Here is a 17,437-nt window from a genome sequence, read left to right as displayed (position 1 = left end):
CATTACGCTCGCTGTCAAGGACAAATAAACTATGACATCAATCAAAGTGTAATGGTACCAAGAGAAGCAAGATACCAGAAGGCTAGAGAACAACTTCAATTATGTTTTACTTTGTTGGAAAATAATTGTTAGAAACCTTTTTACCTTGTTCTCCCAGCCTTATAGTGTGAAATAGCACTTAGCTTGTAAGGCATCAAAACACATTCTTCTTTTCGCTTAAAGAAAAACTCTGGGGCTTCCCTGGTGGCGCAGTGGTTGAGAGTCCGCCTGCCGATGCAGGGGACACGGGTTCCTGCCCCGGTCCGGGAAGATCCCACATGCCGCGGAGCGGCTGGGCCCGTGAGCCATGGCCGCTGGGCCTGCGCGTCCGGAGCCTGTGCTCCGCAGCGGGAGAGGCCACAACAGTGAGAGGCCCATGTACCACAAAAAAAAAAAAAAGAAAAGAAAAAAGAGAAAAACTCTGAGTAGGGAAGCAGCTCTGGTTTGTATTACACACAAGCATATCACTCTGTATGTAGTTTCCTTCTTAGAAAACTACTCAAAAATATCTGTGGCATCTGGTTTTTGTACAAGATGTGGGCTATTTCTACACCACCACAACAAACTGGAGAATTAAAAATAAACTATTTGTTGGATTCTGACAGTAGAAAAAAAACATGATATGGCAGCAAGGCATTGAACTGGGAATCAAGGGTCCTGGATTCGGGTCTAGCAGGCAGAAAAGCTACATTTCACCTCTGGATTTCTGCTGCTTTGTTGGCATAAAGAAGGGCCTTAATGGAAGGGCTCTAAAATCTCTTCTAGATTTAACGTCTCACATAGCGGGGTCTACTATACTATCCACCCCCTTAACCAAAGGAGAAGAATGCAGCTTTCCCTTTACCAGACCTAGGATTCTTGTTTACCCTGAAAAAAATATACATTTAAGAAATCATGGTAGTGGGATGAATTGGGAGACTGGGATTGACATATATACACTAATATATATAAAATAGATAACTAATAACCTGCTTCATAGCACAGGGAACTCCACTTTGCTGTACAATAGAAACTAACACAACACTGTAAAACAACTGTACTCCAATAAAAAAAAAATTTTAATAAAAATAAATAAATTGATGGAAAATACTTTTAACTTTAAAAAAAAAAAGAAAAGAAATCATGGTAATCCACTGGCATCATTGTCTATCTTTCTCCTAAAATGTTCTGGTCAGTAGTTTTTTTAAAACCTTCCCTTGACATTAACACTTATTAAGTAGTAACTATACCCTAGGTATTGCTAAGTGCTTTATAAGATTAACTTTTTAAATCCTCATGATCAGACAAAATAAACACACTGCTATTCCCATGTTAAGCACAGGGAACTGAGACACAGAAAGGTTAAGGAATTTCTAACAATAGCGATATCACAGGCCACTTTCAGGGTTCTATTCAAGTCTGGGGTAAACCAGGGGTTCGGGACCTCTGGACCAAATGCTATCTACCGTTTATGTGGTGCCTGGCCACTACATGGCAGATGTCAATGACTTTACTACTCTTCAGTATGTAGACATCACTCATGTTATTTAGGTATTGTAAAAGCATTCTTTTACAGGGTCCTCTTTATCCGTTTGACCAGCCTCTCGGAATCAAGTGATTCTCCTTTCCCCCTACCCCCCAACACCCCAGCACCCAGTACTTACCTCTTTCTTTTTCCTCTCCTCTTCCTTCCGTTTCTTCTCTTCTCTTATCTGTGCTAAGCGCTGCTTTTTGCGCTCTAGCTCAGCTTTTAAGTCACTTTTGTCAGACATGTTGGTTTCCTTGGAGCAAAAGAGGAGAAGAAGTGAATATACACAAACAACTTCTCTCTATTATCATCGCAAAAATCATTCAAAAGGAAATCAAGCTTGAAAATAGAACTTTCTGGCAATAACAGATTGTATACCTTAGCCTCTGCTGATGAATCAAATAAGTCAGATCTGGTCTCCCTCTATATAAAATCTTCCCTTTTCACGTATACATAAATATTTGAAAAAATACAGTGTTATAGTCTATTCTGGTCTGAAGAATAATAGCAACTTACTTCAGAATAAGTAACACATTTTCCGTACAAGTTTCTTAACAACTAAACAAAAAGTTAATAAGAGAATCAAAAAAGAACCATCACCATGACTTCCAATTTAGACGACAATGGACCAATTCATCCCCACACTGAGAAAAGAAAATAGGCTGTCATAAACTCTTAGACACATGCCCTGCTCAAATTTCTATGGGCTCAACAAACATTCCTCCACTGAGACTGGGCACATGGAGATTTCATTTTGCCTAATATTATATGCATCAGAGAAGACAGCCACTGAAGACCTAACATGTTAATCTTCTTTTCCTGTGAAACTCCTCCTGAACTGTCACAATTAATTTCATCTCCAGTACAAACCTATTTCTATAAGACTTTCATTTGCATACTGAATGCAACATTGCTTATCCTGGCACTTCCCCTTTTCAAAGCAAAAGATACTTGTGAACACATGAATGAGGAGACAACACCATGGCAAGTTCTTGGGACCATTTATCTGAACAAGATTTTTAACGTTAATGGTGATGATGATCCTAGTGGTGATGGTGCCAGAAATTTCAAATAAAACGAGTTTGGAGAAGATTCTCACCAATCACAATGATTATATTTGCCTCTTTTCTGCTCCCAACTGGAAACTAAGAAAATGGAGACACTGAGACATGAAGAACTCCTCTCTGACCCAAATTCCTAAAATAAAGTAAAAAAAAAAAAAAAAAAAACTAACCATAAATGTCACGAGTATTCATTTGCATACTACTTGTATGCAACTATGATGAATATATAATGTGTCCCTGAGTAGATGACAAAACGAGGGAAGGCAAAAAAAGGCATACAAAGCAATGAAAAATCCTCAAACTTACTGTCACTGTCTTTACAAGGTAATCAAGAACCTGCAGTCACCCTAAGACACTTTCAGATGAATACACACAGTTGGGAAGTGTACTGTGTTCCTACTGTCCTACCATACACATTGTGGCTCATAATGTGATGGCAAAGATTTGTGAAATAATAGCAATAATGCTCATGATAATCGATCTCTGCTATTCATGATCATGCTCTTCATGTTTCAACAAATATGTGTTGAATGTTTAATCTGTGCTAGGCATTCTCTAAGGTATCGAGTACAAAGATGAGCAGAGCCAGATTCTTTCCTTCAAGGAGTACATAACTCAACTTTGTGAGCATGTGGTGTGGCTGGAAATGCTCCTTGAGAGATCGGCTTACTGAGTGCCAGATACTTTACATTTATTATCAAATTTAAATACAACAATCCGAGGAGACCAATATTATTATGAATGCCTTTTTCACAATTCAGATAAAGGAGACTCAGCAAGACCTAAGACTGCATAGTCCATACATGGAAGGACGTCAATTCAAGCATGTCCGTGCTCTGCACCACTACACTCCACTGATCGCCAAGGTACAAGTTCAGAGGGGATGCAGAACAAGAGAATAATCAAGATCTGGTGGAGTGGGCGAGGGTGAGCTTTAAGGAAGAAGTGGAATTTGAACTGGATATGGAAGGTCAGGAACTAGCACAGGAAAGGGAGATAGAGACACAGAAAGGCCTGCAGAAGAGAGAACCAGCAGGCTGTGTACAAGAGACGCAGATGAATCCAAGTCAAGAAATACAAACTTTAGTTGGTAAGAATGGACCTGTGGAGGCAAGTGGCAAAGACCTGAAAATACAGAAAAGTGAGTTCCATTGGGTGTAAAGAGGGTTGGGAAATCAGCAGAGAAAGTGACAAAACAAACACAGAATACAAATTTGCCTAAGCCTATTCTTGTCCCTGCCTGGGAAACAGATAGGAGCAGAAACTAGAAATACGCAAGCTGCGGGGAGGCTGGTGCCAACATCTATCTGGGTCGACTGCACCTGCACCGGGATGGTAGGTGAATGTAGAGACAGAATGTGCTGGGAATGTGGACTGAAGAGAGCCCAGCCAAGAAGGAAGACGTGACTCCTGGTAGCCTTTAGATGTGGAAGCACATGAGAAAGATTCAGTAACAATTCAACTTTGAGACTGTCAAGAGGATGTCAGTGAAACTGGGAAGAGAAGGCAAATAAGGAAGTGATGAAAAAACTTTCACTGTGTCATAACTTAAGTGTCAACAGGACTTCTGAGCAGAAAGAACGCAGAGATACAACACTGCAGGTGGGTTGAGAAGCTGGATGGGGACTGGGGCTGTGGAATGGAGCGTGAAGTCTCCTGCCAAGGCCTATTTAAACCTGAGTCACAAATTCATTGTCCTTACAGGTGCCAAGTAGATAACTGAGGAAACAAAGCAGTGGCTGAGGCCAGCCAGAGAGGAAACATTCTGCCTGCGGGAAGCAGTTCTATTCGGTTCCAATCTGATGGCTGACATGGAAGAACATGGACCCAAGCAGTTAGATCTGATTTTTTCCCCAAGAGAAGCCATACAACTGATAAAAGTAACATTTACCACTAAAACACTGTTAGCCAGTAATTTTCAACACCAAAAAACCTGACGGGAGAAAACTAGAACCTAATTCCAGAAGGCATCTGAGAAGTTACATATATTCTTCCCCAATGGGGGCCAATCTGATCTATGTTTTTGATATTTTTCTGCTGTCAAAAACGAAATGTCTGATCAGAAAAATTACTGTTAAAGCAATAGTTGTGTCATCCTATGTTGAAAGCAGCCAGTGGAGACTTCTTAGAAAAACTTTAGAATTCTCTAAGAAGTTTCCCTCTCCTCCACATTCCCTTTTATCTCCCTTTCCCAGTCCATCAAAAGTATCTGGCATGACTTCAGTTACATATTATGGTTGTTAAAGAGAAAACCATGTAATAGAACATCCTGTATTTGTTGTGATTTTCTTACGAAGGACTTCATTCAACAGTGGGAAGTAAGGTGTATTCTCAGTACATTTTTGCAAAGGGCAAAGGTCTTCTTAAAACTGATAAATTTGTCTGACAATGTTGGTCATTTAAGTTGGTGTTACCAGCCATAGAGCCAGTATTTTAAAAATAAACAACAATAACACCAAGGGAACTTTAAAAAAAATTATGTTATATAGTGACGTTTCAAATAACACTTAACTTTTTAAGGGCAGTAGAAGCACAACATTAAAAGACAGCTACAGAGTACCTTCCACTTATTGATTTTTGGATCTATTCCAAACTGGACACTTTGCATCAACACCTGGGAGAATAAGAAATCTCAAGAGAACACCTTGTAAAGGGTTTGGAAAGTACACATTAGAGTAAATGAATGGGCTTTACACACAGTGAAATGGCTTAAATAGTGGCACTAAATGCAGTGTCAGCACTGAACTCCACAGGCTTTCCCGGGGGGGCTTGCCAGTCTGACCCACTAAATCTCCCTGCACATTAAACAAAGCAAATCGAGGAACAAAGAATGCAGGACATGAGTTATAGAGCTTCCTGGGGCTAATGTAGGTCATTGCAAAGGCAATTTTGGTGCTCGCAGTTTAAGAAAATAAGAGTCAAAGCTACCTGCTGTTAATTATTGCTCCCTTGCTGCACACACATAAAAAGCTGGTCTCTTTTATTTACAAATGGCAAGGGGTCAAGTAGATAAATCAAACCCACCTCTAGGTGTATATCGCCTCCCTGTCTGATCATCCACCTACTCTCCCACCCACCAGCCAACTACAGCTCAACTCTACCCTGGCTTAGGAACACTTACAGCTGTCTCGCCCCAGCTCCATCCACGGCGGGGTCAGTTGATGCACTGTTTATGATGCCTGCCCAGCTCTCCTCCTAGCAGAGTCCCATGTTCTGAATTTGCTTTCCAGGGTGACATTCCTTTTGCCCACATTCTCTCACAACCTACCTGCACTTGCCCGATTCATGCTCCTATTCCCTCCCACGTCTGCATCTCAGCTCTCGCCCTCCTGCAAGTTCTCCAGCTATCACTGAGTACAATCCAATGTCACCTCTTTTTTTTTTCTTTTCTCATCCTGCAAATTACCCCTACCTGACAACAGAAATCTCAACAGCTACTAATCTCAATTAGGGTATGGACTCCATACCCTAATTCCCAACTGTAACTTTTTTCAAATTTAAACTCTCTACTTCTGATTTCCCTCTTTTCCCCTGGTTCACCTTATATCCCCTTGTTCACTATGACTCATCTCCATCCATCCTCCCAAGTGTTTCAGTTCTCACATCTTTTGTTTCAGCCCATCTTTGAGCTCAGTAAACTGCCATTGTTATCATCCGAGTAAATGAATCAATATAAGTCAAGAGCTTAATACTGTGCCTGGCAAATATTAAACACCTAAGAAAAGTTGTTTGTCCTCTTCCTCCTTCTCTTTCTGCCCCTCTTCCCCTTCCGCCTCCTCCTCTTTTTCTACTATTATTATTAGTATTACTATTTTTTTACCCAGCAAACTCTTTCCCCCAACTCCACCCTAATTCAATATCCAAAACCATCCCTCGAAATTCACTGCAAAGGATCTAAACCTAAAAAAAACTTTAACAAGAAACAAACAAAACAAATCAAGCTCATAGACACAGAGAACATATTGATGGTTCTCAGAGCTGGGGGTGAGGGAATGAGTGAAATGGGCGAAGGTACAAACTTCCAGTGAGAAAACAAATAAATCATGGGGATGTAACATACAGCATTGTGACTATAGTTAATAACACTGTACTGCATATCTGAAAGTTGTTAAGAGAGTATATCTTAAAAGTTCTCAACCCAAGAAAAAAAATTATATAACTATGTATGGTGACAGATGTTAAACGAGACTTATTGTGATCATTTCATAATATGTACAAATATCAAATGATTATGTTGTACACCTGAAACTAACACAATGTTTTATGTCAATCGCACCATAATAAAAATAAATTAGGGCTTCCCTGGTGGCGCAGTGGTTGAGAATCTGCCTGCCAATGCACGGGACACAGGTTCTAACCCTGGTCTGGGAAGATCCCACATGCCACGGAGCAACTGGGCCCGTGAGCCACAACTACTGAGCCTGCGCGTCTGGAGCCCGTGCTGAGCAACAAGAGAGGCCGCGATAGTGAGAGGCCCGCGCACCGCGATGAAGAGTGGCCCCCGCTTGCCACAACTGGAGAAAGCCCTCGCACAGAAACGGAGACCCAACACAGCCATAATAAATTAATTTAAAAAATTTAAAAAAATAAATAAATAAATAAATTAAATATTAAAAAGTTACAGTGAGAAATGCATTAAAGGTATAGCATGCTTCTCAATCTAAATGGGTTATAAAATGGAATGCACGTGGTTAAAGAGATGTGACTCAAAGAAAAAAATATTTTTAAACAATTAAATGTAGTCATTTAGTAGTAGTAAAATTCTTCTCCATTTTTCTGTTGAACATAGGGATTACGTATCAAGCTGTCCCAGGCAGGCATCCTCCCCTATCTTACCCACTTCCCCCAGAGGATGGAGAGGCACATGGAGAAATGGTTTCTTCTCTAGTTAAGAAGTTGGTTACAGGGAGGGTCACTCCTGCTGTTCCATCATAAAAACGTCTCACGGTCCTAAGCCTCAAAGAGGAAAGAACGTAGAGAGGAAGGAAGGAGGAAAACACGAGAGAACGACATGGACACTCAGGAAGGTAAAAACAGAAGTCATCTCACACCTGCCCTTTTCTTCTCAATTCACCCTGCATCTCCTTCACATTTCTTACTCCACACACATCCATAAAGAAAGGAAAATGCTCGACTTTTCTCGAACCCAACAATGCGACCCACCACCTTCATTTCCATTTCTGCACATATGGTCATGGGATGGTTTGATCCTGTTTAGAACCAAGCGTCTAACAGAGGAGAAGCAAAGGGTTTAGCTCTGTTTACACAGCTGCCAAGCAACAGAACCTCCTGAGGCTTAGCTTTTCAACCGTCTAGATCTCTATTTCCTTTCAGTTGTCTAAGTTGGCAGCAGTTTGAGATTCCATTTCTAATGCTGGCATATGCAAATGTATTTTTAAGCTTAAAGTCAGAATCCTAGGAGGTTTAAGTCATTGCCCAGCTGTTTCCAGACGCATTGAAAAAACTACCTAGAAACAAGTTCTCTTTTCCTGCTTAAAAACAGTTGTTCCTGTCAGCTCTTCACTATCAGCTATTGAACTTTTCATCTGCCACTAGGTACATGTAAGAAATTTGATCTTTCACAACGTCCTTGCACCTGCCTGGCTTCTTATACAATATAGCTGCCTCCTTCCACTTGGATGGGAGGCCAAGGGATGAATGGGACCACAACCATTTTTACAGCTATATCACACTGTCAATAAAAAGAGGGTGAGAGAAATCTCAGGACTTGGCTGGTGAAAGATGTGGGAGGGTTATATGCTAAATTTGTACAGCCATCAGTATACTGGGAAAACAAACATTTTGATAAAATCCATCTCATGGGGGGTGCCCAGGCCTCGTCTACTCATATTGTAGATGAGTTCTCAAACGTTTGGTCTCAGCATCCCTTGGGACTCTTAAAAATTATTAGTGACCTCAAAGAGCTTTTGTTTATGTGGGTTACATCTATTAACATCAACCATGTTAAAAATTAAAACTGATAAAACTTTAAATACCTAATAATTCTATAATAACAACACTAACCTTTTACTTAACATAAAACTTTTATGAAAAAATAGGCACACTTTCCAAGACCAAAAAAAATCATAAGAAGAGGGTATTTCTTTTATATTTTCACTTCTCTTTTTAATATCTAGCTTAAAAGAAGTCAACTGGATTCTTACAGGTGTTTGTGCATTCAATCTGCTGTGATGTGCTATTTTAGTTGTAAAGAAAATCTCGTCTCACATGAATGTGTATTCTGAAAAACAATGAGTATCTGAATAGCCTCTCAAAGTAACTGTGGATATTCTTTGATATTACACCAAAAATCAACAAATGGCAGTTACCAAAAGTTCAGTTGCAATCTTGAAATCACACCAGTCAATGAACTTTTTTGTACTTTGTTACATTAAAATCCATTGGTCTGTTTTAAACTTTGAATGAATCTTTTATTCATGTATGATTTTATAACATTATGCATTGATTATTTAGAAAATTATGCAGACTTCTCAAATATCGACACATTCCATTGTACAACATCCAAAAATCACATTTGGTACTATCATTACCAAACTCTTCAGAAGGGTCTTTAGGTATGGTAAAGCTGTACAGCTCATGGTGGCAGATATAAGTTTCCCAAAACTCTGATTTTTGCTTGAAGCTCAAATTTTATCATTAGCAACAAATATTGTCAATTGTGTTCTTGAAGTGGCAAGCTCACGTCATTCATTTTTGAGAAAATTTCTGCCAAATAACCAAGCCTAAATAACCATGGTTTGTCTATGAATTGTAGTTTCAAGTAAAAAATAGTGTTTCTTGAAAAAAGGCAGCTAATTTAGCTCACAACTCAAACACTGCACAAATGCTTTTCTCTAGAGAACCACTGGACTTTGGTAAGCAGCAGAAGTGCTTTATATGCCCCCATTTGTCACACAGAAAAGATGTGTGCTCAAGGTTAGAGATTTAATGTAACTAGTATTTTTTTCCGCTTCATGAAGGATACTCTTAAGTGAAACTATTTGTCTTTTTAGCTGCAAGTGTGTGGCAGTGAGGTGCAACACCACTACTAGGAGTTTGGTGCCCTGTCTCAATTCATGCTAAGGTACTAGCAGTTTGACCTACCATCACTTTCACACAGTCCTTGCAAATGTCAATACAGTGGAAAAGACAAAAAACATTTCAGGATTATGAAAATAATTTTGACCTTTACAGACCCCTGAACACATCTTGGGACTCACAGGGATCCTCAAACCACACTTTGTCGTAATCTACTTCTGATAAGATGGAGTTGATTCTAAAGTCTATAGAGACATTTACTTAACAAAATTTTGCTAAGAGTTTATATTGGCAACCTAAACAGAGGGGGTTAGAGCTCTTTCTTTTGCAGAAAAGAAAAAGTAAAAGATAACAGGAATAAAATCACTGAGCACAGAAAATTCAGATTAGAGTCAAGAAACTACAATGATTTAGAAATATATTTATAATGATTTAAAAATACCAGGAAGATCTAAGACATCTGGATACATCATTAGAAAGACTGGATTTAGGGAGATGAGGCCTTGAAGAAAAGGTTCCATAAAACTTTGTGTGAAGGATTTCTTATTCCTCACTTGCCTACACCAGGTAATAGGTAAGGAAGACAAACTAAGAAGCCTTCTCTCACTCCCCATCCTCCTCCCCCCATAACACACACACACACACACACACACACACACACACACACACACACAATTAATGGGTCTTCTTCACCTTGCGAAGTGAACTAAGATGGTTGTTAATAAAGTGAAGGCTTCTCTGTTATATGAAAAGTTTTTATTCTTTTAATTTTGCTGCTTTCACAATTACAATTACACATGTTTCTTTCAAGATAAGAAACTTTAACGATTACATAATCCAGTACCAGTATTTTACCCATAAACAGGGAAACTGAGCTGCATTTATCTAAAGTGTACAACTATTAAGTGGTCGAGTCAGAACTGGAAACACCAAAACTCTTTATTTCTTGAATATTTTTCATTAAACAATGCTTCCTTTTCAGGGTTTACTTATTCAAGATTTCACTCCCTTTAGTCACAAGAAAGCTCTTCTTAAACAAAAGGCACTTACGGTGGATCCTGATCAGTCTACTTTCGATCACTCTCTATCACCACCTGGTGGCAGCAAATGTAAATTGCATGGGAGAGCTGACAGGAGAAAAGACTTTGCCTCTGAAATTCCCAGCCAGACCTCTAAGCCAATACTGGGTAGTCCCAAGCACCACAAGAGCTTCATCTACATAGGAAGGATCTATTTATGTTAATAGAGAACAGGTTTGGAGGGGAAAAAATCTTCGTATATACATACAGTTAAATATTTATGTTGAGTTTTCGAGGCTCCTCTTAATTTTATTCACATTGGGTTGGTTCTTGACTAGGAAATCAGGCAATATTTCCACAGTAAGCTGTTAGTATCTCTCTTCTTGGGTTTGTGAGCTATATTTAAGATTGTGTTTGCATAGTGTCTCTAGCCCTACTTTCATCACTTCAAGATTCTAAGCTACCCAAATTGTACTGCCTCAGCTGTAACTTGAGCACCGGCAATTGCAGCGCATTAAACAGGAGAGCCTCTCCAGCACTCAGCACAGAGGCCCATGATACTAGAGAGAAAAACCAATCCATGGGGTACCTGCCCTGTCATCTAGTTAACAGAATAGAGACGAGGGCTCTTCAATTTTAAAGGACTCAAAACCCATTGTCAGCTTTGCCAAAAGTTCTGGAAAATTTTGAGTCATTTCTGACCCCTACAGTGCATTCCATCCATTTAAAGACTCAACGTGCTTCTCTTTGGAAAAGGAATTGTTCCTCAATTAAGAGATTCACTCATTCATTTCTTAGAGCATCTTCCCTTGGGAAACGCTCAGATGATATCAAACGCTCAGGAAATGAGCATTTCAAGGACCATCCTTGAAAGAATATACAACTAAAGATGGAACAGTTAGGACACTGGAAGAGAAATATTTTGGCATTGGGTCCCAAAGAATCTGGGCAGAAAAGGGACTGGAAAATAGAATCAGAAGAAAGGAGATGGGAGCCTTCTGGACAATATCACAAGGAAAACTAGAGTGAAGAAAGAAGTGAGGCCTTACACAAAGGATTCTGTAGAACACCTAACCTCAGGTTGAAATAGATGGGAAAGATGTATCACCTGCCTAGGCCAGGTACCAGTAAAGAAGCCAAACAAAGAAGGCTACCACCACTACTACACTTTATATGAGATTATGTATCTGTGCTCCTAGGGGTTCGAAAGCACTTCAAAGCAAATAAAAACGAGCACTCTCAGGGAGCACGTGCAAAGTGGCAGCTTCTCCACAGACCCGATGTAAGCTCCCTTCAGCACTTGCACAGTGGCTCCTCAGCCTGCAACTGAGCTCACAGTAGACTTTCAATAAACACTTGCAGCTATATAAATGGGTTAAAGATGGCCCCTGTGTACTGGCCTCTATGTTGTTCACTTCTCATCAGGCTAGGACCACTAGATTTGAGCACCCACCAGCATCAAACACAAATTCTTACACGTCCAATCGCTTTAAATATAGCTCAAACAAGCACATTTTTAGCCACTTAGAGATCTTCTGCTTTGCATACCCTGCAAAGTTGCACCCACTATCTGCCAGTCATAGATAGGACAATGCTGTGGCTATGAGAGACCTTTAGCAGCCCTTCGGCGCTCTCGGATCCACAGGCTCCCCCGCTTGCTCCAAGCAGCACCACCAGAACACATGGCCTCCCTCTGATTCCCTCTTCCCTTTGTGGGTGGTGGCCCCATGCTGCTGTCCCTGGAGGGTGTCCTTCTATCAGGGGCAATCCCCTCTCATGCAGTCCCATCCAAGTGCTGCCCATGTTGTGCCACAATGCCACCTCGTGATCCTGTTTTTCCCTCCATCAGCCCTGAAATCCTTGAACTCACCATACCCCGCCCCCAGCCAATTTTCACCAGTCCTCCCAATTTTACACCTAGTATTTCCAAGCCTGCCCTCACCTATCCATGCCAATCCACACAGCCCAATGCCAGGCTTCACATCACTCGTCTGACAACTGCAACCCTGTCTCCGTGCAAACCTTGCTCCTCGATGACCCTCCCCATCCTCCACAGGGAGTCAGAATGAGCTTTCTGTCATTCAAATCTGATGAGTACACTCCCTTGCCTAAAACATGTCCATGACTCCCTTTTAGTTGCAAAATGTGTCCCAGCTCCCCATCACGGCCCTTAAGATGCTCTTATTGCCCACCTCTCGATCCACAGAGGCCTCCTCTCCCTATTTCACATTTTACTGGCACGTACCAAGCTGTTTCCTTCCTTTGTACCTTTGCAAATTCCAGAAATGCTCTTCTCACCATTCATTACATGATGATGCCTATTCATCTTTCTCTCTCGGCTCAATCACATCCCCTCCAGAAAGGCCGCCTACGGTCTCAAGACTGGGCCGAGCACTCTCCCTGGCAGCCCTAGAGCACCTGAGGCTGGCCTGCTGAGACATGAACCACATGTTCCACCTATGCGTGCCTCTGTTCTGTTCATACGATGCTCTCCTCCTGTTACACCAACAGCTCCTCTAAAGGAGGGGCCACATCTAATTTATCTCTGTACTTCTAGTGCCCAGCAGTAAGTGCTCAAGAATATCCCTTGAACTGCTAAATTACCATTAGACAGAAGTGTGAGATTTTCCACAATTTCACTATTGGGATTTTTCTAATCATCAGTATGTTGGGTGAGTGCACTAAGGTTTTCAATGATCCAACTCAGAAAAGTTCTTCCTTATTCTGCAACAAATCTTTATTTCCATGGGCGTGGGGGTGGGAATTGATTTTTTTCATCCATTAGGACACGTGCATCAAACCCACAATCCTAGCATTGCCTCATCCATTGTACCATCTTTTCCTAAATCAGTACATCATATACCCATTGATATAATGTTCTCCTGCCTGGCTTACATTTTTAATCTCTGTTTTTTGACTCTAAAAGGATTATTTAGCAAAATCCATTCAATTTATAATTGACACCCTCCATTATCTCAGCCAAAAACTCAGCAATCTAGAAGCCCAAAATGCCTTGAGGATAAATCATCATGCTGATAGTTGGGCTTTCTCCTTAAAAGTGATGTAAAAATATCAGTGCTTAGAACAGAGCCATCCATTGCACTTGAAGCTGTTTTCTCTGAGTTGCCAAGATGATAAATGAACGTGTCTAAAAATAAACGACTCTCGGGTAACCTGTGGGGCTGATCTTTAAAATAACTGATAACAAGCAAATCTTCAGACATGACTAACTTTAGCTTTGACTCCTTGCCTACCATCCCTATAAAGGGGCCAGATGTTCTGCACAGCAAAGTTAAATCAAGACAGCCCTGGCTGCAGAAGACCTAAACAGACATTTCTCCAAAGAAGATATACAGATTGCCAACACACACATGAAAGGATGCTCAACATCACTAATCATTAGAGAAATGCAAATCAAAACTACAATGAGGTATCACCTCACACCAGTCAGAATGGGCATCATCAAAAAATCTACAAACAAATGCTGGAGAGGGTGTGGAGAAAAGGGAACCCTCTTGCTCTGTTGGTGGGAATGTAAAGTGATACAGCCACTATGGAGAACAGTATGGAGGTTCCTTAAAAAACTAAAAATAGAACTACCATACGACCCAGCAATCCCACTACTGGGCATATACCCTGAGAAAAACATAATTCAAAGTCATATTTCATAATAAGTTCATATTTCATAATAAGTTCATAATAAGTCATATTTCAGAGTCATATACCACAATGTTCACTGCAGCTCTATTTACAATAGCCAGGACATGGAAGCAACCTAAGTGTCCACCGACAGATGAATGGATAAAGAATATGTGGCACATATATACAATGTAATATTACTCAGCCATAAAAAATAACAAAATTGAGTTATCTGTAGTGAGGTGGATGGACCTAGAATCTGTCATACAGAGTGAAGTAAGTCAGAAAGAGAAAAACAAATACCGTATGCTAACACATATATATGGAATCTAAAAAAAAAAAAATGGTTCTGATGAACCTAGGGACAGGAAAGGAATAAAGACGCAGACGTAGAGAATGGACTTGAGGACACGGGGAGAGGGAAGGGTAAGCTGGGACGAAGTGAGAGAGTGGCATGGACTTATATACACTGCCAAATGTAACACAGTTAGCTAGTGGGAAGCAGCCGCGTAGCACAGGGAGATCAGCTCGGTGCTTTGTGACCACCTAGAGGGGTGGGAGAGGGAGGGTGGGAGGGAGACGCAAGAGGGAGGAGAAATGGGGGTATATGTATATGTATAGCTGATTCACTTTGTTATAAAGCAGAAACTAACACACCATTGTAAAGCAATTATACTCCAATAAAGATGTTAAAAAATGTTATATAAATAGTAAAAAAAACATTAGTCTATATATATATATATAGACTAATACATATATATATATATGTGTGTGTGTAAAGGTCACTACTTTAGGTATCACTTGTCCTACATACTAAAAGGTCACTGTGAATTTCATCACCACGCATGTTGGTGTCTCTAAAGATTGTGCACTCATATCTTTACCTGTTAAAATGAAATGACATCTATTTGTTTCAGATACATATATTATAATTTTTCAAATATTCATGGAGGTAGTAAATTCATATTTGTTTAAAAAGAAAAAAAAAAGACAGCCCTGGTCAATAGGGCTGCCTATTGAGGGCACTCTATCCTGATAGAGGATACAGGCAAATTCAAGCTGCCCAGAGGCTCTTGCAACTCACAAATGAGAACGAATTTAAACTATCATACTAAAGGAAATAAAATAAAGACACATTGATAAAAATAAGGGAAGGAAAATTTTAATGCTTAAATAATAAAGTCAAAATAGATTTTTCTCAATATATATGTTCACAAAGTCAATTTGTTTTTAATCTTCTAAAAATATAAGTTATTAAGATATCTCTACATCTTCAAACCACTTCATTCAATACTCTCCCAAATTAACTACAAAATACAAATTTGTAATTAAGCCTACCTAATTTTAAGGACGACTGATCTTGGTTGAAGTTATGATGAGTGGAGAAACTCACATAGAGAGGGACCTGCTAAGTAACACTCCACCCTCCCACCAAAGCAAACAGCTTGACACGTGAAAAGCCAAGATTCAAACCAAAGTCTCCAGTGGCTCTTAACTACTGCCTATGCCCACAACTTTATGTTTTTCTCGTCTTCCCTCACCCCACGCTATTGGCTTTAACATCTGTACTGGTTTATTCTATTTCCCTTGTATTCTTTCTCTGCCGTTGTCATCCACTTTATGTCAGCAGTTTCCCTTCTCACGTTTGTTCTACAGGTGATAAAGAATAAGACGGCTGAGAAAAACACAGGACTACTAAAGATCTTACAAGTCAACATAGTCTGTAGCACTACTGTGCTCACAAGAAGGCAATAAGAAGGCTCCACAGAGTTGGTGACTTAACAAACCATCCCAGAGGAAAACCAGACCTGCGGACAGCAGAAGGTGAGGGGTGCATCCCAGGCAGAGGGAAGCATGGACAAAAGCAGGAAGATAGGAAAGAGAATGGCCAGTCTGTGGGACAAGTAACTGGATATAAATGGGACACTCAGCGCAAAAGAAGATGGAGGAAGATGAGGATGGATGTGGATCTCACCTCTCAGAGATGAGATCCCAAAGGCTGAGTGACCAACTGTCCCAGTTTGCACAGAGAAAAGGGAGTTCCCTGGATGCAGGACTTTCAGCACTTCAACCAGGAAAGCCCCAGGCAAACATGGACAAGCTGGGCACCCTACAGCCAAAGACCTGCTATGCCATACTTTAAAGAGGTCTGAACTTCTCTGTAGGCAGCAAGGAATTACCAAGGATTCAACCAAGTACAAGACTAGATCATTTATCCCTAGCGTGTAATACACACAGCCTTTTTAAACATGGGTTGCAACCTACTGATATGTTACAAAATCAAATTCGTTAGTAGTCATAGGGAGCAATGTTTGTGATTAACATATTAGAACTACTAGAATGCACACTGCACATAGTAAGGACAACTATTGTTTCATGGAACTTGGTTTTGGACACACAAACATGCATTGTGACATATACATAGTATTTTTTTATTGTCAATTGGGGTTAAAAGAGACTGAAATATATTGGGCTACATCAATTGTAAAATCAATAAACTTTCAATTATAAACTTGTCTCTCACTTTGTCTTTTCTCAGCCAATATTTTGCAATGGCATGACACCCACAAATCATGGTGATGTTTGCACAGTACGCTGAGGTGAACAGAGAAAGCTGTTCACTACCACAGGAGCCTGACCCGGGCTCTGACTATCATGAGGGCCAAGAGATTAATATCTGGGTGCACATGCAACCTGCAATCCATTTGCAGGGCCCTGGAGAGGAAGCACTTCCACAGAAGGACCAAAGCAAGCTCAGCAATATTTGAGTCTACCAGAGGAAGAAAGGGAAAAAGATACCAAATAAATTCCTGCGTGCTTCAAGGCACAAACACATCAAGGTGGACGTACTTAGAAAGATTAACCCGCTTTTCCAGCTACCCTAGTATGCCCATAAGAGTGCAGAAAATCAACACTGTCGGGAATGCAGGACCAGGGCATACTTCCTGCACGCCTTGTCAGCACAAATGCTGACTGACCCTAGGATTTGGATGTCTGCCATTTGTCTCATCAGCACAACCTTTATATTCCTTTTAGAAAGCAAATACCCATCTGAAAAGCTTGGCTGCAGAGTCCCCAGCCTGGTCTGCACACAGCATTCTGCACATGAATGGATAACTCAGTGGAATGAG

General features: G+C 40.4%; 1 protein-coding gene across 2 annotated transcripts in view; it reads right to left on the bottom strand.

Moving 5' to 3' along the window:
* DYNC1I1 (dynein cytoplasmic 1 intermediate chain 1) overlaps positions 1-17,437 on the bottom strand; it is a 337,047-nt gene that overhangs the window by 294,434 nt on the left and 25,176 nt on the right. For both annotated transcript variants that reach the window (XM_082661450.1, XM_082661449.1), the window contains exon 2: positions 1,683-1,799. In XM_082661450.1, the coding sequence (XP_082517576.1) occupies positions 1,683-1,790 (108 nt within the window). In that variant the 5' untranslated portion in view covers positions 1,791-1,799. The remainder of the gene's footprint in view (positions 1-1,682; positions 1,800-17,437) is intronic.

The sequence above is a fragment of the Grampus griseus genome (assembly GCF_964374135.1).
Source record: "Grampus griseus genome assembly, chromosome: 9".
Lineage (NCBI taxonomy): Eukaryota > Metazoa > Chordata > Mammalia > Artiodactyla > Delphinidae > Grampus > Grampus griseus.
This window is presented reverse-complemented; position numbering and strand designations above follow the sequence as displayed.